Genomic DNA, 20,851 nt, shown 5'->3' on the forward strand with positions numbered 1-20,851 from the left:
CGGGACTGCAGTTTTGACCATCAAATTCTGGTGGTGGCCAGTAACACCAAACAAGTTTCTGGAGCTGATGAACATGCATCTAACCTTTCTATTTCTCCTTTCCTCTTCTAGGACATCACACCTCTCTTGGATAGGTAAGTGTTTCTTTGTGGTATGAATACCCTGCCTTTAGTCCCTGGAGGATGTCTAAGAATAAACAATTTACTTGCCCTGCAGCTTGGAGCAAGGAATGCGAGTGCTGACGCCCAGGGAGCTTGTCTCCAGAAAGCTGAGCCCGGGCGTGTTCAAAGGGCCCATCCAGTACACGATGTGGAGGGACATGCAGTCCACTCTCTCTCCAGGTATCAGTGGGGAGGAGCCATTGGTTCCTGGGGCTCCCAATTTATACTTCATTCTCAGGGCCTCTTCTGTGGCCCTAACAGTACGTTCGAGTCTAGATGGAGGGAGGGGTGAAGTTTAGCCAAAAGGATAGTTAGTATGACTGAATTTCTTCTCTTACTGTTATCTAAGAATTCAGGATTTTATACTTGTGAATAGAGTCTGGTGTCAGAACTAACTTCTCAGTCTATGATTTTGCTTGACTGTTCTAGCAAATGTAACAACAAATATTTTAATATTTTTCTAAAAGTTATATAAGTCTCTGAGGCATCTCTGCCTTGAAGGTGGAAGTTACTATACACATTCATCATATGTATGAGTACAGTTCCTCTTGTGGTTAATGTTCATAACATAGAGTATATCATCTTAGGAGATTGTTTAGAGATCTTAAGTGCTTCAAAAGAAAACCAATTATTTCAATAGCTGTGACTTAAGTTTCTGTCATCCTGCCGATACTAAAAAAAACCAAAACAAAACCGACAACTGAGCAGGACAAAAGAACACAAACAACAGTTTAAGAACATAAAGTTCTAAATAAAAAGTTACAGAAATAGAGCTTTAAATAAAGTTTTTCATAGACTCATTATTGTTTGTAATTACTGACTTAATGAAAATCTTACATCTACCCCTGCTAATTTTTCCAGGTGGCTGACAATGAAAAAAATCAGCTTTACTGAGGTATAATTAACATAGAAGAAAATTTGCTAATTTTAATGTACAATTTGATGAGTCTGACAAATGTACACACTTATGTAAACATCTCCAAAATCAAGATAGAGAAAATTTCTGTCATCCCCCAAAGTTCCTGCATAACCCTTTGTGGTCAATCCTTTTCTTCTATCCTCAGTTGCTGATAATCACTGATCTACTTTATTTCACTTTACTTGTCTTTTCTAAAATCTCATACATGTATTATATAGTCTTTTCTGTTTGTCATTTTTCATTTAGCAAAATGCTTTTTGGGATTCACCTATGTTGTTGCATGTTATCAATCACTGTATTTTATGGAGACATCACAATTTGCTTATTCATTCACCAATTGATAGACATTTGGATAGTTTCCAGTTTATGGCTAGTATGAAGAAACTTGACTGAATATTTGTTTATAAGTCTTTTTGCTTTAATTTCTTTTTTAAAAATTTATTTTTTTAAATTGATTTATTGTCTGTGCTGGGTCTTCGTTGCTGCACCTGGGCTTTCTCTAGCTTTGGTGAGCAGGGGCTTCTCTTGTTGCAGAGCTCGGGGGCGCAGAGCATGGGCTCTAGGGCACACCGGCTCCAGTAGCTGCAGCGCCTGGGCTCAGCAGCTGCGGTGCACAGGCTTAACTGTTCCGCAGCATGTGGAGTCTTCCTGGACCAGGGATCAAACCTGTGTCCCCTGAATTGGCAGGTGGATTCTTAACCACTGGACCACCAGGGAAGTTCGTGCTTTGATTTCTTCAGGGTAAATATATAGTGATGGGATTGCTGGGTTGTATGTTAAGTATATGCTTAACTATAAGAAACTATCACATTTTTTTTCTTAAGTGGTGGCATCATTTTAATTCCCAGCTCCAATGGATGAGATTCCCAGTTCCTCCAAATCCTTGCCAAAGTTTGATAATGTCTATCTTTCCGATCGTTTTAAATCCATCAAAGAATATATTTTGTTCAAGCTCCCAAAACAAATTTGAGAAGTTATGCTGGATTTAAATTGAAAAAAGCCAAGTTGAAACATGGAAATAAAGTTTTCATTTGGTGGACGCTGAGACCAACGCATACGCTGGATCTATCTCATGCGGCATTTCTTGAGTTTTTAAGGGTCTACCAGGGTAAACCCTCTGTTGCCTTTACTGCTCTTGCTTTGCTTTCCCACTTTCCTTTCAGCTTTTTTTTTTTTTTCTGCCTCTTGTTCATCCACATGGAGTGCTATCCATGCTGGTCTAGAAGACTCTTTTTGTTTCTCTTAATATCAGTCTCCATTTTTATGTCATCTTTTTAATCTTTTACTACACATTGAGTTTTATCGTGACAATGTTTGGATAACACCACAGTTTTATTTTACCTTATTTAAAAAAATTTTTTTTCCTCATATAGAATTGTGAGTTGATAGACTTTACTACTTTAAAAAAGCCACTCCATTGTTTTCTCACTTGTATAGTTTCTGATGAGATGTCTATTATCATTTTTATATCATTTCTCTGTATGTACTTTTTTTCTCATCGGTTACTTGCAAGATTGTTTTTTGTCACTTTCTTCCACCAAGTTGATTATGCTGGGTCTTGGTGTGTTTTCTTGGATCCATGGGTTTATAATTTTCATCAAGTTTGGAAAAATGTTGGCTATTATTTTTTCAGGAGTTTTTTACCTCTCCATCTTTTCTTCTCTACTTCTGGAACTCTAATTTTACATATGTTGTTGTTGTTCAGTCACCAAGTTGTGTCTGACTCTTCGCAACCCCATGGGTGGCAGCACACCAGGCTTCCCTGTCCCTCACCATCTCCTGGAGTTTGCCCAAGTCCACTGCCTCGGTGATGCCATCCAACCGTCTCATCTTCTGTCACCCTCTTCTCCTTCTGCCTCCAATCACATCAGACCACCTAAAATTGTCTCACTTCTCATTGATGCTCAGCATTTTTTAAGCCTTTTTTCGATCTGTGTTTCATTTTGAATAGTTGCTATTGCTATTCAAGTTCTCTCATCTCTTCATCTGCACTGTCTAATCTTCTGTTAATCCTGTTTAAGATGTTTTTCATTTCAGTTACATTTCTTCAAAAAGTTGCATCTTTTTATATCATCAGTTTCTCTCTTTACCATGTTCATTGTTCATCTACATTCTCAGGCTAATAAGAGATATTTATAATATCTGTTTTAATGTCTTTGTCTGCTAATACCACCACTGTTGTAATTTCTAACATGTTTTTATTGTGTGAGTTTTCTCCTGACTGTGGGCTATATTTTTCTGCTGCTTTGCATGGCTGATGTATTTTTTTCTTCTTAATAAACTTTATTTTTTAGAATACTTTTAGATTTACAGAAGTACTGAAAATATAGTAGAGAGTTTTCATATACCTCATCCCTAGTTTATATTATCTTATATTTAGTGTGATACATTATTTACAATTAATGAACCATTACAAATACATTACTAGTAGCTAAAATCAATGGTTTATTTGAATTTCCTTAGTTTTTACTTACTGTCATTTTTCCACTTCATGATCCCATCGAAGGTACAACATTACATGGAGTTGTCTTGTTTCTTTAGGCTCTTCTTGGCTGTGACAATTTCTCAGGCTTTCCTTGTTTTTGATGATTTTGACAGTCTTGAGGACTGCTGGTTCTGTATGTCGTAGGATGCCACATTAGTGCAATCTGTCTGATGTTTTTCTCACAGTAATGCCAGGGTTGTGAGTTACTGCGAGGAAGACCATGGAGTTAAAGTGTGATTTTCGTATCAGCATGCATTCTGTCAGCAGGGTCTCTGACTGCTGACGGTGGCTTTCGTCACCCGGCTGGGGGAGTGTAAGTTGTTTCCCGTCTCTTTTCCACGTTGTATATTTTGGAACCAACTTACTATGTGCTGCTGCTGCTGCTAAGTCACCTCAGTCGTGTCCGACTCTGTGCGACCCCATAGACGGCAGCCCACCAGGCTCCCCAGTGTCTGGGATTCTCCAGGCAAGAACACTAGAGGGGGTTTCCATTTCCTTCTCCAATGCAGGAAAGTGAAAAGTGAAAGTGAAGTCACTCAGTTGTGTCTGACTCTTCGTGACCCCATGGACTGCAGCCTGCCAGGCTCCTCCGTCCATGGATTTTCCAGGCAAGAGTACTGGAGTGGGTTGCCGTTGCCTTCTCCTGTGTGTATCAATAAAATATCACCAAAGCTCACTCCTTCATTCGACATACTCAGAGAGGGCCTACTACATGCTGAGCCTTACGTTGGGCTCCAAGGATATAGAAATAAAAGACATAGTTTCTGCTCCCCAGGAGAGCCTGGAAGACCAAGTTAAGAGTCTGTAGCAACCTTCTAGGTGAAAAATTATTAAGATGTAAGCCAGAGGCATGGGAATGGAACATAAAGAGTAGATTCCAGAGACAGAATTCTGAGAGCTGAAATATACAGGACAGTAATTAGTGGTAAGGGATAGAGAAAGGTGATGTCAAGGATGGAAATACAGGGGATGCAGATTTTGGAGGGGGCTGATGAGTTCAATTTTGGCCATGTTGTGTTGACCTACAGAACAATTAAATGAATATATTCAAATGGATAATTATTCTAACTAGAGCTTAGGAGAGAGGCCAGGGCTGGAATAAATAATATTGAGTGGGGGTAGCTGAGCTATTGATACAAATGAGATTGTCTAAGGAAAATGAGAACATACAGTCAAGGAGAGAGCATGTTATAGAGAATAACAACAGATGAAGGTCAATTAAGCCTCAGAAGGGACTGAGGAATTCTGGCAAGAGAAATAAGAGAAAAAACAGTAAATAAAGTCCCCATGGAATCTAAAGCAAAGAGAGTGTCAAGGAGAAGGGAATGGTCACTCATACCAAATGCAAAGACCAATTTAGAAAACAACTGGAAAAGAGATGCTTTTAACAATTCGTGGCTTTGATACGAGTGATTTCAAAAGAGTGGAATGAGTATACGTTATTATATATTGTATAGGGTTCAGGAAAAACTTGGAATGAGGCAGTAATGAAGTGAACAGATCACTCATTTGAGGAGCTTCAATAAGAAGGGAAGATGTATATGTGGAAGCAAAGACAAAAGAGGACTTCTAAAAACATACTGAAGGGAAGCAGCCTGTAGAAGGGCAGAAATCAATAGTATCAGAAAGGGCATAATTGGTGAACACTGCGAAGAGTGAGCGCTACAGAAGAGAGAGGTACTGACTTTACAGAGCTTTCTACAAAACTGGAGAGGAGATAAAGACGGTAGAAGCAAACACTTTTGTGGGACAGGGTTTGCAGTATGAGTAGGAAGAACTGAGGGATTCATCTCTTCATTCATCTATTCATTTATAAAATATACTGTAGTTTCTCTGTGAAAGAGGAGATGAAGCCTTCCGCCTGGAAGTGAGTGAAGTGGTGGAACAGCGATTTGAGGAGGAGATGAAGGTCTGAAATTGCTGTTGTGAGGAAGTGGAGGCTTTGATTTGGGAAATATAAGAGTTCGGGGCAGTGTTGATGGCCAAGCATAGAGCAGAAATTATGAATTTGTAGCAGTATCTGTATGCATAATTTTGTGAGTTTCACCCTGCAATTGTGAGGAACTGGGTTGTGAATCTGAATAGCTGCATAGATCTGAGGTTGGAGAGCTGCATGGCAGATGCTGCAGAAACAGAAACATACGAGGGCAAAGTGTCGAGGTTCTTGGTGACAAAGCTATCGATGCTGAAGGGTTCAGGGAAGAAGTTTAAGCCAGGAAGCGGAGAGATTAGGATAATAAAGAGAAGTAGGAGACTAGAGATGTTAATGCAGTCAAGTAATGGTTGTAGGGAGAGACGGGAGTGAGAAAGCTCAAAAAATAAACAGTATGGCATACCTGAATTGAAGATTTTAGAGAATGAACAGTTCCTGAGGACTACAAGTTCCAGAATATAGTCATTGATATGGGCAGTTTAAATGTAAAGGAGTCAAAACTCATTAGCAGTAAAGTCAAAGACATGCAAGAACAGAAGGGCAGCTATATCCAAAAGACAGTAAAATCCCTTGAAATGATGGGCTAGATTTGACGTAGGGAAACTAAGGCCAACCCAAAATGCAGGGGGTATAACCAGGAAAAGTTTGTAGATGATAGCGTTAAATAGAGATAGAGGGAAATATGAAATGGAATGACAAGAGCCTCAAATGAAGAATGAGTTTTTAACGTGAGATTGAGGAATAGAGCACAGGTCTGGAAGTGGTGGTGGTGGCTACCTGATCTCCAGCATCGGAATTTAGAAAATGAATAGACTATTGAACTTCTGGAAGGTGTTTTTCAGTTAGCCTTTTTTGGGAAGAATCAGTCTGGATTATGTTAAATTAAGGAGGTGATAAGAGAATTCTGTAACCTGAAGATGTACGAGAGTTAAATGGGGAGGTAGATCCAAAGGGCAGAGTGGAAATGGTTGGGTGGGAACAGCTAGAGGATGGGCGAAGGCAGAGGACGTAAAGAACAGAATAATGAGAATAAAAGTACAGTAGACATTAAATCCTTAGAGAGATCTACAATCTGGCATTTATGCGAAGGATAACAGGAATACGAGGCATGGTGAAATTAGTCCGTGTCAAAGATTCATATGGAACTCTAACTGCAGTTCATTTAATTGTTTAACAAATAGTTACTTGAATACCTAGGAACAGCTTCAAATTTTGAAGATAAAGGAGGAAACAAAACAAAGTCCCTGCCTTTCCAGAGATTACACTCTAGTGGAAGAGACAATGAACAGTTAAGTAATTTCACATACTGATAACTATTGAGAAGAAAACAAAGCATGATACACTCAACAAATAATTATGTATGAGAGAAAAGAAAGCAGGATAAGAGTATAAACCGTGACAGATGGATGAACATGCTACTTTAGATAGAATGCCAGAGAAAACCTCTTTGAACAGGTTCTCCCTGTGTTTTATTGCAGACATTTCTAAACACACTGAAAAGTTTAAAGAATTTTACAGTAAACACTTCTAACCCTAGCTAGATTCTATCAATAACATTCTATTGAACTTGCATGAATAAAGGTCTGAATGATGTGAAGGAGTAAACAATGTGGGGAAAGAGTGTCCAGGGACAGGAATAGAAAGTGTAAAGTCCCTGCAGTAGGAATGAACTTAGTATGTTCAAAGAACAGCCAAAAGACAAGGGTGCTTGGACCAAACTGCATGGGGGGAGGTGGTAAGCGGTGGGAGATGAGGTCAGGGAAGTGGGTAAATCATGCAGGTCTTGCCTCTTCAGTAAGGACTCTGGATTTTACCTTGGATGATGGGAAGCACAAGAGTATTTTGAGTAGGAGAACTAGATGATCTCATTCTTGTTATTGGCAGAATAGGCTGCGGACAGGCAAGAGTGGAAAGAGAACAGTTAAAAAGCTACTGTAGTAGTTCCAAGACACTGGTATTTGTGGAAGTTATGTCTATATATTCTGAGTAGGCTCAGAATATATTTTGAAGGTGGAGCTGACAGAACTTACTGTTGGATTGAATATGGCATAAGAAGAAAAGCTGGGATGCAAAGCTGACTCCTAGGAATCCTCAAAGTGAGGGCAGGCTGAGCTAGCTGGAGGTGTCAGACAGAGGCTTGGTGATGAGAGCAGACTGGGGTTCTAAAAAGGTTAGCAGGAATTCTTTATGATACCTCCAAAGAAATTCCAGTCCTCACATCCGACAAAATAACAACCCTACATGAATGAGGATCAATCTGTGAGAGTGAGAAGATTCGGCTTACATGGAAAATCTTCAGGATTCTTCAAAGTCTCTTTGTTAGAAAGAAAAAGTCTCTGGGATGATGGAAAAGACTCAAGCTTTTCTGAGAAGAGAGAGAGAGGTTGGATTGTTCTTGCTTCTGAGGATAAATAAATCCATTAACAACAAATGTGTTACAAATACAAATGCATATTTCTATCTTTGTCCATGATTTGAACAGTTTTTGTGTTTCCTTTATCAAATTTTGTGCCAAGGCTCAATTATCTCACATGTAGAATTTGTGTCACCTTCTTGCTGATATGCTTCCAACCTCTCTTCATTTAGAAATTCCTTTTTTATACTGCTGTCCATTGATCTGTCTAAACCACTTGTCAAATTACCTGTGATGAAGGGGCAGTTTTAAAAACTGATGTTTGTAGAATATAATATAAACGTTGTTTGAAAAAAATGGGAGTTAAAAAAGTTACAAAGTGCAAGCCCAGTTTTTTAACTAAACTGACTGACATAAAATTACTCTGTCAGATTTCTATGACAGTTTCTAAGCACTTACTCTCAATTTCTCTACCATCCTGTCCCAGACTGGCAATTATACAGTTTGTGAATCACAGCTGGATCATCAGTAGCATTAACCATTCTAGACCTCAAAAGTTCCAGTGTCTATTAAACCAAATGCAAACTTACCACCATTGTCCTCTAAATTCTGTATCAGTTAGTTCAGTCTCACTTGCTCCTTACAGGCAAGCCTTTATCTTCTCTATCATGCAAGCTACTCTTTTTAACCCATCCTGTTTTTGCCATTGTTTACCCAAAGCATCCTGATACATTTCATACATGTTAATCAAACTAAAATACTTATTGCCTTAGAAATCTTTTTTGAGCACACTTACTGAATCTTTATCCTTTCAGCATTTGTATTTTCTTATATGTATTAGTACAGATTTACATTATCTGTAATTTTTATTAGAGTATAAATTGCTTCAGAGTAAAGTCTGATTTTTTACCACAAATATAAAAAATGTCTAGAATGTAGCCACATGGATATCAAAACAATATATACATAGAGTATATAAGTTATTACCTGCCCATCTAAGCATATATGGCATGGGGAGATAAAGCACATAAATACTGTCTCTGGGAACATGCATTCATCCCTTTTTCCCCATGCCCTGCTTTCTCTTATTTTCTTACTAGGCCTATCTCCATTAACTCTGGACCCTAAAACTGCTCACCCAAATCTAGTGCTCTCCAAAAACCGAACCAGTGTGTGGCATGGTGACATTAAGCAGGTAATGCCTGATGATCCAGAGAGGTTTGACTCAAGTGTGGCTGTGCTGGGCTCAAAAGGCTTCACATCTGGAAAGTGGTACTGGGAAGTAGAAGTAGCAAAGAAGACAAAATGGACAGTTGGAGTTGTCAGAGAATCCATCCTTCGGAAGGGCAGCTGTCCTCTAACTCCTGAGCAAGGATTCTGGCTTTTAAGACTAAGGAACCAAACTGATCTAAAGGCTCTGGATTTTCCTTCTTGCAGTCTGAAACTGACTAACAACCTCAACAAGGTGGGCATATATCTAGATTATGAGGGAGGACAAGTGTCCTTCTACAATGCTAAAACTATGACCCACATTTACACCTTCAGTAACACGTTCAAGGAGAAACTTTACCCCTACTTCTGCCCTTGCCTTAATGATGGTGGAGAGAATAAAGAACCATTGCATATCTTACATCCACAGTAATCTGTCATACTATTGTGTAAATTCAGAGAGTTATTAAAGAGGTATTGAAATAGTTTACCAGTCTCACTGGTTTCTCTTCCCAATGTATGGGGAACTCCGGAAAATGAAGAGAGGATTCACAAATTGAATTCCACTCTCAGTATTCTAAATGGATTTCACTGGAGCTTTTTGAGATGTTATTCTAATTCTCTGGGGTCTACTATGACACAGGAGCCCTTTTCAAACATGATCAGAAATTCTATCATGCGGTCCTTATTCTCCAACATAATGACTCTTAACAGATTATTTTCAGATGTGCACTCTTCCTATTTAATTATGCTCTTACGTAAATTTTACAAAACATTTATTTTCTGGAACTTGTTACTTTAATTAAAAGAAAACTGTTCCTGAGATTTAAAAAATAAGATGGACTGGGCTAGTTTATAATCTGGTCTTGAATTCTCTCAAGATACTTTTTTAGTCCAGCAAATCTCTAACTCTTTCTCAGTCTCTTTTTCTTGCTTTACCTATCTGTGGAGCACTTGTTTTTCTGTATTCAAATATATTTAAGTATATCCATTTACTTTTGACTATGTCCTTGTAAACATTCCTGCCTATAATTTAAACAGCAGTGTATTTCATTTTGTACTCTCCAACATATTCATTCTCCAGCTTGTTCCTTCTTTCTAAGCGTTACTAACCTCAGCAGTACCCTTGAGGAACCATCCCTGTCTCCTTTCCACGGAAGTCCCATCTAACTGGGCTTCGTTCTCTATATCTGACAGTTTTGGGGGGAGGGATGGAGGGCAAGGGAGCAGTGCTTAGGATCTGCAGCATGGCCCTCTAAAATTACAATCAGCATAGCTCTTTTGGCAAGGTAAAAGCCCCCTATTCTATCTGTCATAGTGGAAGGATACCTACACTACAGGTAATATTTATGTAGTGTTGGAATATACAATATACATACATTTGTAACTGCTGATTTGGGCAAACAGCCATGACATGTTATGGCTACATTTAAGAAATGTTTTTTTTAAAAATGAATTCTTTTAAACTGGAATGTAATAAAGACCTATTCTGTACCTGGAAACTTGCTAGATGTTTTGAAGGATATAAAAGTATAAAAAGAAAAAAAAAGGTTCATCTAGAAGGACTTAAAAGAAATTCAGGTGCCTGGACCCCATTTAAGACCAATTAAATAAGAATCTCTAGCAGGCGGGGCCCAGGCATTTGTAGTTTCTAAAAGCTTACTAATGTGTCCAAGGCAGAGAACCACTGAACTAAAGGAACATGATTTTTCTCTTTTTTTAAATCTTAAAAAAACTTTAAACATAGAGAAAAATTGCATACTTGTATGATAAACTCCCATATACTCTCCACCTACATTACCAATCATTAACATTTTGCCATATTTTCTTAGTCTCTCTTCCTGACATCCACCCCATATGATTTTGTGTGTCTATAATTATTACGAATGTCATTTTTGCTGAACTACTTTAGAATAAGTTGCAGACATTAGGATTCTTATTCCTAAATACATCAGCAAGTATCTTCTAAGAGCCAAGATATTCTCTTACATAATCACAGTACTAAATTATCAAATTCAGAAAACTTAACATCAACACAATACTACTTACTAGCTAATATACAGTCCATATAAATAAGTAAATATTTCTAATGGTGGGATTTTAGGCACTATGGTTAAAAAAAAAAACCCTCAAGTAATATGACAAAGAATTTGGGGGAGAGATGAGGGTCTAGTTAAGTCATATACAGGCAGAGTTCTAGATAATTGATATGTAAAGTCTGTCCTTTGGGACAGACAAGTGCTACAGAGTTCAGAGAAAGGGGAGGTCAATATTCACCAGTAAAGGATGAGAAAATTCAAAGGAAAACATGTGATTAAGTTGGACAAAAATGAAAGATAATTAGGAATGAACGTAAATTCTAATCTAGATTTGGAAAATGTATTTCTTAAAAATGAATGTTTTGTGGTAATAGTTGCGTAGCCACACAAATATACTATAAACAGTGTTAGTCGCTCAGTTGTGTCTGACTCTTTACAACCCCATGGACTGTAGCCCGCCAGGCTCCTCTGTCCATTGAATTCTCCAGGCAAGAATACTGAAGTGGGTAGCCATTTCCTTCTCCAGGGAATCTTCCTGACCCCAGGAACAAACCCGCATCTTCTGAATTGCAAGCAGATTCTTTACCTGCTAAGCCATCAGGGAAGCCCATACTATAAATAAGTGAACTGTAAACATAATGGGCAATTTTTATGAGAAGTATATTATACCACAATAAAGTGTTTTTAAAAAAGGGAAAGAAAATAGTGAATGTTTTATTCAGATCACCAGGGGAATTACAACAGGCCACAGGTGTATACATATTTTCCACTATCTGTTGGACTCAACCTTGAATACTTTTTCAGATATGCTACTTCAGCTTTCCAGTATTTGTCTTAACATAGATGACACAAATTTTTCCACAGTTTTCCCAGATAATTGGTTATTCTATATTGAGTAATTTGAACAACCCAGTTATTGAGAACTCAAATTACAATTAAAAGTAGGAATTCTTCCAAGGAGTATGAATTATAAAACGCCAACTGCCCTGCTAGAAACAGACTCTGAATGCATGCGTGTTAAATCATTTCAGTTGTGTCCAACTCTTTTGTGACCCCATGGACTATAACCTGCCAGGCTGCTCTGTCCATGGAATTACCCAGGTAAGAATACTGGAGTGGTTGCCATTTCCTCCTCCAGGGGATCTTCCTGATCCAAGGATCAAACCTGCGTATCTTATGTCTCCTGCACTGGCAGGTGGGTTTTACCACTACTGCCACCTGGGAAGCCCAGAATCAGAACAGTTTTCACTAAGCATGGCTGGGTCTATCTTATATACTGTTTTCTCTCAGCCACAGGAGATGAGGCCGATAATAACCAAAAAATGAAGTAGAGGATAAAGAGGCTCCAGCCAGTGTGTTGGGATTCACTGAGGTGAGAACCTCGAAAGAAAAATGCCTTGTAAAATACATTCCGAAGAGTGTATGTAATGCAATGTACAGTTTGGAGAATAATACAAAAAATCCCACTCATTAATTCACTATCTAGCTTTGGAAATATTTGAAACAGTATTGAAAACCTTTGAAGGCTCCTGTGTATCTCTCCCAGCCCTGAGTTAATCACTATTCTATGTTTTTTGTCCGTTTTTTTCTTTTTGTAAATAATTCATAAATACATTTTTCCAACAAACGTATTGTTTAGTTTTCCCATTCTACTTGTATGTTTAGTTTTTCCATGCATGTATTCCTAGAAAGTATAGTTTCATTATGCTTGTTCTTTGAACTTTAAGTAAATGGAATCATGCTGCATATCTTCCTTAGCTTTTTTAAATTCACACTTATGTTGTGTTCCAGTGTATGAAAATTAAACAATTTAAATATCCAAACTACTGTTAATAAGTAAGTAGTTGTTTTTAGTTGTTTTATTTTTAAATTATCTCTGTTGCTATCCTTATTAGCAACAATGCTGCCATACACATTATTGGATATGTGTACCGGTAAATGGGAGCAAGAATTTGTCGAGGTTTATACCTAATAAGCAGTGGCACATAGGGCATGCACATCTTCAAGTAAGTAACGCTCAACAGTTGGTCAAATTGACTGTGCCAATTTACACTGTCACCACCAGTGGGAGTCCCCATTAATCTAGGGCTTCCCTTGTGGTTCAGCTGGTAAAGAATCCGCCTGCAATGCGGGAGACCTGGGTTCCATCACTTGGTTGGGGAGATCCCCTGGAAAAGGGAAAGGCTACCCACTCCAGTATTCTGGCCTGGAGAACTCTGGGTCACAGAGAGTTGGACACAACTGAGTGACTTCCACTTTCACTTGTCATTGTTATTACTAAGGTCGGTAGATATGTAAGGTGAATACATAATGGTACCTCATGGTTTTAGCTTGCATTTCCCTAATTACCACTGTGGTGGAGCATCTTGTGAAAAGCTTATTATCCATTTAAGTTTCCTCTTCTGTGAAATGCCTATACAAATGTTTGCCCAATTTTTGCATTAGATTTTCTCTCATTTATTCATAAGATTACTTATATGTTCTGGATACCAATCCTGTTGGTTGTCTGCACTGCAAATACTTTCTCTAACAGCTTAATACTTTTGTCTCATTTTAAAAAATTCTTCTCACAGGTCAGAGATAGTCTCCTGTGTTTTATTGTACATATTTTTAAGTTTTGCATTTTATATTTACGTGCTTAATTAGTCAATCAGCTAGAAAGTAACAAGTATACATGTGCATGTACCTGACAACATAATTTCAACATATAAAGCAAAAATTAACAATATATTAATAAATCTGCAAATAACTTGGGAGATTTTAACATGCCTCTCTCAGTAACTGATAGAAGAACCAGACAATATGATTAACAAATTTGACTCAATGAACATAGGTTAGATAGAACACTGTACCCAACATCTGAGAACATCCAACAGCTGCAGGACATTTTTTGTAAACACACACAGGACGCTGACCAAATATTTCAGTCAGAAGGAAACTTTCAACAAATTTAAAAGGATTATAATTACACCAGTTATATTCTTTGATCTTAATTCATTTAAACTAGGTATCAATAACAAGATAACTAAACAGTCACATGAACTTGGAAATTTTTAGTATTTTAAATAACCCAAGGATCAAAAAAATCCTATTGAAAATCTGAAAATATTTTTAATCGAATGATAATAAAAAATGACATCTGAAAAACTGGCACACAGTTTAAAGGAAATCGATAATCTTATATATGCATACTAGCAAAACAAAGTATGGAAAAAAGTCATCTCTTTCCAGAAATTAGAAAAAGAATGTCAATTTAAAGCCAAGAAAAGTAGAAGGAAATTATAAGGGCAGGAATTTACGATACAAATGAAACATATGAAAGCATCAAAAATGTCACAAGTTTGTTCTTTGAAAAGGCTAATAAGAACTACAAACTTCTGGTAAGACAAAGACATGAAAAGAAGGCACAAGTAACTAGTATCACAAATGAAAATGGAACCACTGCTACAGAGGCCTGACATCACAAACCATCATAGAGGTTTTTATTGCATGCTCGCTCAGTCATGTGTGACTCGCTGTGATCCTATGAACTGTAATCCGCCTGGCTCCTTTGTGCATTGGATTTCCCAGGCAATGCTCAACTTTATATCGATATTTTTTAAATTTTAGAATAAATGGACCCCATGCAGGAACAATGTAGCTTATTAAAACTGATGTGGGGAACTTGAACACTGGTGATACATTAGTATATTAAACAAGTTTTTTAAAAAGGTTTTTGGGTTCTTTGCTTTGTTCAGGCCTGCAATGGCAGCTGTGGAATCCTAACCACTGGACCACCAGGGAAGTTCCTTTTTAAATGTGATAATGATATTTTTGTTTAAGAATTCTTCTCTTTTAGAGACTCCAACTGAAACATTTATTTAAAAGAGATAAAACGGGTTTTGTTTCAAAATAATGACACAGCACAAAATCTTTGTTAATACTTAGGGTTTAAAACGCACAGGCAGGACACCTTCCTCCTCTGCCGAGTCAGGGAAAGCTGAGAGGCCGCTTCACAATTCCACGAGCAGCTCCGCACAACTGGTAGAGAGGCGAAGCCTCTTTGTCGTGCCTCACGCTTTCCCGAGGCATTACTCTGACAACCAATCATGGAGCTTGGCTGCGGACCCGGGACCAATCAGTGACCTCGGCTTCCGCCCACCAAGTTCTCGCGTGGGAGGAGCGTGAGGCAGCGCCATGTTTCAAGGGCAGCGCGGTTGGTTCTGCCGCAGCGTCAGCCACGACCTGAGGCAGTTTTGGGGTAGGAGGTTGGGCAGAAGGGGTGGACGAGGTGGTGAGGAGAGCACCGCTCCTCCCTCTGGTACCTTGGCCCCAGGGCACTTGCTGGGCTCACCCTGTGCTCTTGCTTCCACAGTGGCTGAAGGGGGGACTATCAGTGACCGGAGGGCCGCCGACTTCTTGTTCAGCTGCGATGCCTCACACCCAGACACGTTGAGGTACCTGAAGGTCACCTGGGGGTACCTTTTGGGTCACGAGGAACCAGGAGTTGTCGCTGGAAGTCGCCGTCGGCTAATAAATATTGATAATAGGAAAGAAAGTGAAGTCGCTCAATCGTGTCCGACTCGTTAAGAGACTGGAAACAACCAAATTTTCAGTCCGTCTGAATGTGTGCGGAGAGGGAGGGGCAGGCGCGGGAATAGCTCAGGGTCCCTCCTTTCTGCCGCTAATGCCTGGCCTCCTACCCGCTCAAGTCTTTTCCCGACTTCAAGTTGTGTTTTTCCAGCAGGCTCTCCCACATCCGTGTGGTGCCTTGTAGAACTCTTCCTATTCAGTATGTTTAAACCAAATCTGATTGCCTGTTATCTTAAACGTTGTGTTCTGAAAATGTTGGTAATTTTTTGAGTAATAACTCCTACTCCCATTAATCTATTAATTAATCCAATTAATACAAGGTCAAACACCGTGTACCGTGCTCCTGTAAATGTTCTTTGTTCTTGCTGCCAGTATTTTGGTACACACCGTAAATTGCCTCTTGCCCTGATATCACAGGAACTTTCTGAGAGGTTGCTGTGACTCCACGATTTGTCCACCTGTGAGCCGCCTTAACATTGCAGTGGGATTATGTTTACAAAACAGAGGTCTGATCATGGTTCTGGCTCCCTGCCTTCTCACCCCTTCGCTCCCCACCCTCCAGTCTCTTGATCACCTACAGATACTTCTGTTTCCATTCATTTATTCTTTCTTTTGAAATGTTGAATACATTCTTGTTTATTTCATAACCTAAATTATTTCCTTTCTCCTAGAATATATCAGAGTCTTGATTACATAGAAGATAATGCTACAGTGTTTCACGCCTACTATCTCTCTGCTGTAGCCAATGCTGAAATAAAAAACTCAGTGGCTTTAGGTCATTTCATTCTTCCTCCTGCAAGCCTGCAAAAAGGTTAGCAAAGATCTTTAATCGCTGTTAAACTCCGAAATCCGGCTATGTCATCCAACTTTACTGATATTTGTTCTTCATCAGAGCTTTTTGTTTTATATCATTTAATATAAACAGAAAAACATGTACTTGGGATCAGATTGCCTTGGGTATGTATTCTCGATTTGTTTATCATTCAGTCTTAAATTCACCGAGCTCCTACTGTTTGCCACTTTTCAACCAAGGCGCTGGGGATTCAGTGGTGAATAAGACTGATGCAAATATTGTCCTCACATTGTTCACTGGTGAGGATCCAGAACTTAACTAATTTTTGTGACCTCCAGCAATTTCTCCCCAATTGTTCTGAGGATAATATATTAAGTAATCTGACCTGTGAGTATATAATAAACGCTCGTTGCTAGTTTTGACTCTCACCATTATTTTTTTTCCCTCTGATATTTCAGGATTCATCGTGATAATAAATCCATGTATTTGTATTGTTTTTATATTATTGAAAGTACTTGCACATTAGTTATTTCAGCAACTCTATGAAGTAAAGAGCAAATGAATAAATTGCTTCTGAGATTGGTTCTTTCAGTTTTCCCTGCTAGGAACACACATTCTTAGCTAGTTCTTTCCAAATCCTACCTATATGTTATGAACTAGCATTAAATATCCTGTTTTTGTAGATCTTATTATTACCCAATTCTTGATGTGTTTCTTGATGTGTATGTGTCCATCCCTAGAAAGACAGACTGAAAATAGTACAAATTCCCAGTGAGCAGAGTATTTAAAAAAAAAAAAACTTGAAAAATATTTCTTTAGAAGAGCTTTGGGAACTTTGAGAATTGGGTTTCTTCCATAGTTGATGTCCTGGCAAAACCTAGTTATAACTTAAAAAATAAATTGTTCTAAGTGATTATGCAAATAATGACTGGATAGGAGAATTGATTTACTTAAAATTAGTGAATACCTACCTTTAAGTGAAGTTGCTCAGTCGTGTCCGACTCTTTGCGACCCCATGGACTATAGCCCACCAGGCTCCTCCATCTATGGAATTTTCTAGGCAAGAGTACTGGAGTGGGTTGCCATTTCCTTCTCCAGGGTCTCCCGCATTGTGGGCAGATGCTTTACCCTCTGAGCCACCAGGGAATCCCATACCTACATTCAGGGAGCTTATATTATGGAATGACTATCTGATCTAAGTTACCACTCCTATTAAATCTTTGAGTTTAACAACTTACATTAAAATGTATTTGACTTAAAAAAACATCCGTTTTAAATGAAAACATGCTCCTTTTTAAAAATTAAAAGTATACATTATTATTCACCTAGACCAGGATTTCTAGTAGAAATGTGAAAGGCAAAATGTAAGCAACATACTAATTTTAAGTTTCCTAATACCCACAAGTTAATAAAAAAAGATGAAATTCATATTAAGAATATGTTTTATTTAACATAACTAGAATATTATTTCAACATATAATCAGTGTAAAATTATTGATAAATTTTTGCATTTTTTTTGATACTGGATTTGAAATCCAGTGTTTAAACTTACAGCACATCTCAAGTTGGACTAACCACACATTTCAATAGGTACCCACATTTATCTAGGTAGCTTAGGTCTAGAGGAATCTAGACAGCTTAGGTCTAGAGGAATGTTAACTTTTTATCCTTGAGTGGGCTACTGTGGAAACCTGAGATCATTGATTTAAGATGATGTCGGTCCTTTGACATGCTGAGCATTGTAGAATTCCTGCACTATCATGCCCAATAGACACGTTGCTCATCCTACCTTCGTTTAACAAACTAAACTATTGAATTATTTAAGCACTCCACAAATTCAGGAATCTTATGCTTTTTATTTTGACTGGACAGTTTGTCTTTATTAATGCTTGGCCTAAACACACTGACACCTTATGAAAATATCATAGCAGAAAAAGTTTAGAACAATGATTCACATAATGCATTGGAATCATCTGGAGTTTGTTAGAAATGCAAGTTCCCAGCTTCTCCTCAACAATCTGATTCAATAAGAGTCCTCATTTTAAACAAGTATCTTAGGTACTTTTGATACAAGTGGAATAATGCCAACATAGAAATTTGAAACCTAAAACAGAATTCAGTGAATTCTACAAAGTTACTTTTTGAAAAATAATATTGGATTTATTTTTCTTACTACAGAAATAAGGAGAAAAATTGGTAGTTTTATTTGGGAACAAGACCAACATTTTCTGATAGAAAAGGTAAGAGTAAATTAAGGTATACAGTTTATACAGAATATACAGTTTCAAAAAAAATTGAAAGCAGTGTAATCTTTAAAATATGTACTAGTGATGTGTTAACTCCAGTGACCTAGAGTAAGGAATTTAGAGGGCACGTTTTTATTGAACATTCTCTCATTTGGCATTGTTTTTAGTAACATTAGTAACATTAGTGAAATTGAGATTTTTGTATGAATAAAATAAAAAGCTTGAAAATTTGCCTCAGTAATATTAAGGGAGTAATAGGTACACAGTATTTACCAGTTCTTTGCTGCCAGTGTAGATGCTGTTTGATTAATTTCTTGTTGTACTATTTGTTAAATGTTATGAATAACACCTCAATAAATGTATGCAATACTGTAAGTTTTTTAGCTTTTGTCATCCTGCCTCACATTTGCCACGTTTTTTATTTACTTCAGAATCTTTATGCAAAGGCAAAATTGGGATAAGAATTTATCCAAAAAGAACAATGATGGTGATGGATTGTAATACTTTAAATTAAAAAAAAAATCCATGATTCCATAGTAATACTCCAAAAGCATAAAGAAAGAAAAAAAAAGAACAGGAACAAAAGGAGGAAAAAAGGCAGGAAGGAGAGAGGGAAGGAGGGAAGTAAAAGATGGGGTAGGGAAAATTTCCTTTCAGAATAAAAGTTAATAAATGTAGAAAGGATGATAGGGTAGAAAATTTGCACTTTACCACTCCCAATAAAATAGTTGATTTAGGCAAGGGTCATAAATGGATGCTAAAATCATTATCTAAAATGATCACCTCACAGATTACTTCTTAATTACAAAGGCAAGCATTGCTTGTACCTTTACAATGGAGGGATCTGGCAGATACCATCTTAACCAACTGATCAAATTTAGCATCACCAATTTGAAATAACCTCTTGTTAAGTTCAGCTCAATGTGATACAATAAAAGGGACATGCCGCACTCTTATTGCTGAGGGCCCAGGTTCAATCCTTGGTTGGAGAACTAAGATCCCAGGAGCTGCCAAAACAACATCAAGAAAACACAGTATTATCTTGTTCTGTTCTTGTTCAAAGTTCTGAATCTAATTTTGAGCAAATACTCTAATCCTTGACTTGTTAGAGTGTTCCAGGGACATAAATGGTGGTAGAATGGTTATTATTTGATAATAATTATTGAGTATACCAAAAGACCCTTGAAGATCATAAATTATTCTGTTTTAGAAATGAGAAAACTGAGGTAAGAAGGTAAGACCTCTGATCTAGTTCATATAGCCAGATATTAGCAAAGTGGAACTAAATTTTCTCAGCTCCAGCCCAATCCAGTGTTTTTTCTAACGTGTTAGTAGCATATGCCCGTATTGACTGTTGACTCTAGAAATTGTATGATTATATGATAAAGGATTTTGTTCTTTCAAATATTGATTAATATTGAATATTAACTAATTATAATAATACAACCATGGAATTTGTAAGTAGAAGTTACCTCTTTTAATGGCAATAACAAGGGTAAATCTGGAAAGTAATTTGGGAAACATTATTGTTTAGAGTGGGCTTGCAACCTATATATAGAAATTTCCTAATGGAATATTATGTAAATATATTATGTGATAAATACCAGAATCTGAGGTCTGTCAACTTTAACATAATCTTTTGGAAAAGCTTTATATATATTTATTCTTTTGTAACTCCATAGCTAAATGTTTCACTTTAATTTTGAAGGGGAAACAATTTGTTCAACTTACTTCATATTTTTGATTTGTAGCTAGCAGTATGCCTAGGAGTTTTCTAGTCAAGGATTTTAAGAAAGTTTAAATCAATAACACTTTTTTTGGCTTCTTTTTTTTTAAACCAAAGAGTTATATGACCACATTAGGGAAAATTTCAAAAATCAATAAGAGAATAAAATCAGTCAGTTTTACTATCTAATACAAGCATAGCTTATATTTTAAAAATCCATGTCTCCTTTCTTTATGTATCTCTAGAAATATATAATTCTGTGTGTGTGTATATACAAAATTTTGTGATTTTTTCCTATGAACCAAAACGAAATGGATCTGAGTCTATAGATACTTTTCTGACTGTTTATATATATATTGCCAGTTTACTTTAAAAAGAATCTTATTGATTGCATGATTGGCATGGCTGATTTTTT

At 37.4% G+C, this 20,851-nt stretch overlaps 2 protein-coding genes across 18 annotated transcripts in view; both read left to right on the plus strand.

The window, feature by feature from the left end:
* The window catches only part of TRIM69 (tripartite motif containing 69), a 30,702-nt gene extending 21,154 nt beyond the window's left edge, over positions 1-9,548 (plus strand). For all 8 annotated transcript variants that reach the window (XM_081510963.1, XM_081510957.1, XM_081510959.1 and 5 more), the window contains 3 exons: positions 112-134; positions 217-341; positions 8,952-9,548. In XM_081510963.1, the coding sequence (XP_081367089.1) occupies positions 112-134; positions 217-341; positions 8,952-9,493 (690 nt within the window). In that variant the 3' untranslated portion in view covers positions 9,494-9,548. The remainder of the gene's footprint in view (positions 1-111; positions 135-216; positions 342-8,951) is intronic.
* A 5,716-nt stretch (positions 9,549-15,264) lies between these two features.
* Positions 15,265-20,851, plus strand: part of TERB2 (telomere repeat binding bouquet formation protein 2) — a 98,975-nt gene continuing 93,388 nt past the window's right edge. For all 10 annotated transcript variants that reach the window (XR_014059782.1, XR_014059783.1, XM_081510967.1 and 7 more), the window contains exons 1-4: positions 15,265-15,339; positions 15,454-15,535; positions 16,343-16,482; positions 18,643-18,704. Coding sequence is in view for 8 of the 10 variants with exons in the window: in XM_081510967.1 (XP_081367093.1) it covers positions 15,276-15,339; positions 15,454-15,535; positions 16,343-16,482; positions 18,643-18,704 (348 nt within the window). In the remaining 2 variants the exon portion in view is untranslated. The remainder of the gene's footprint in view (positions 15,340-15,453; positions 15,536-16,342; positions 16,483-18,642; positions 18,705-20,851) is intronic.

The sequence above is a fragment of the Giraffa tippelskirchi genome, chromosome 7 (assembly GCF_054371585.1).
Source record: "Giraffa tippelskirchi isolate mGirTip1 chromosome 7, T2T-mGirTip1v1.2.pri, whole genome shotgun sequence".
Taxonomy (NCBI): domain Eukaryota; kingdom Metazoa; phylum Chordata; class Mammalia; order Artiodactyla; family Giraffidae; genus Giraffa; species Giraffa tippelskirchi.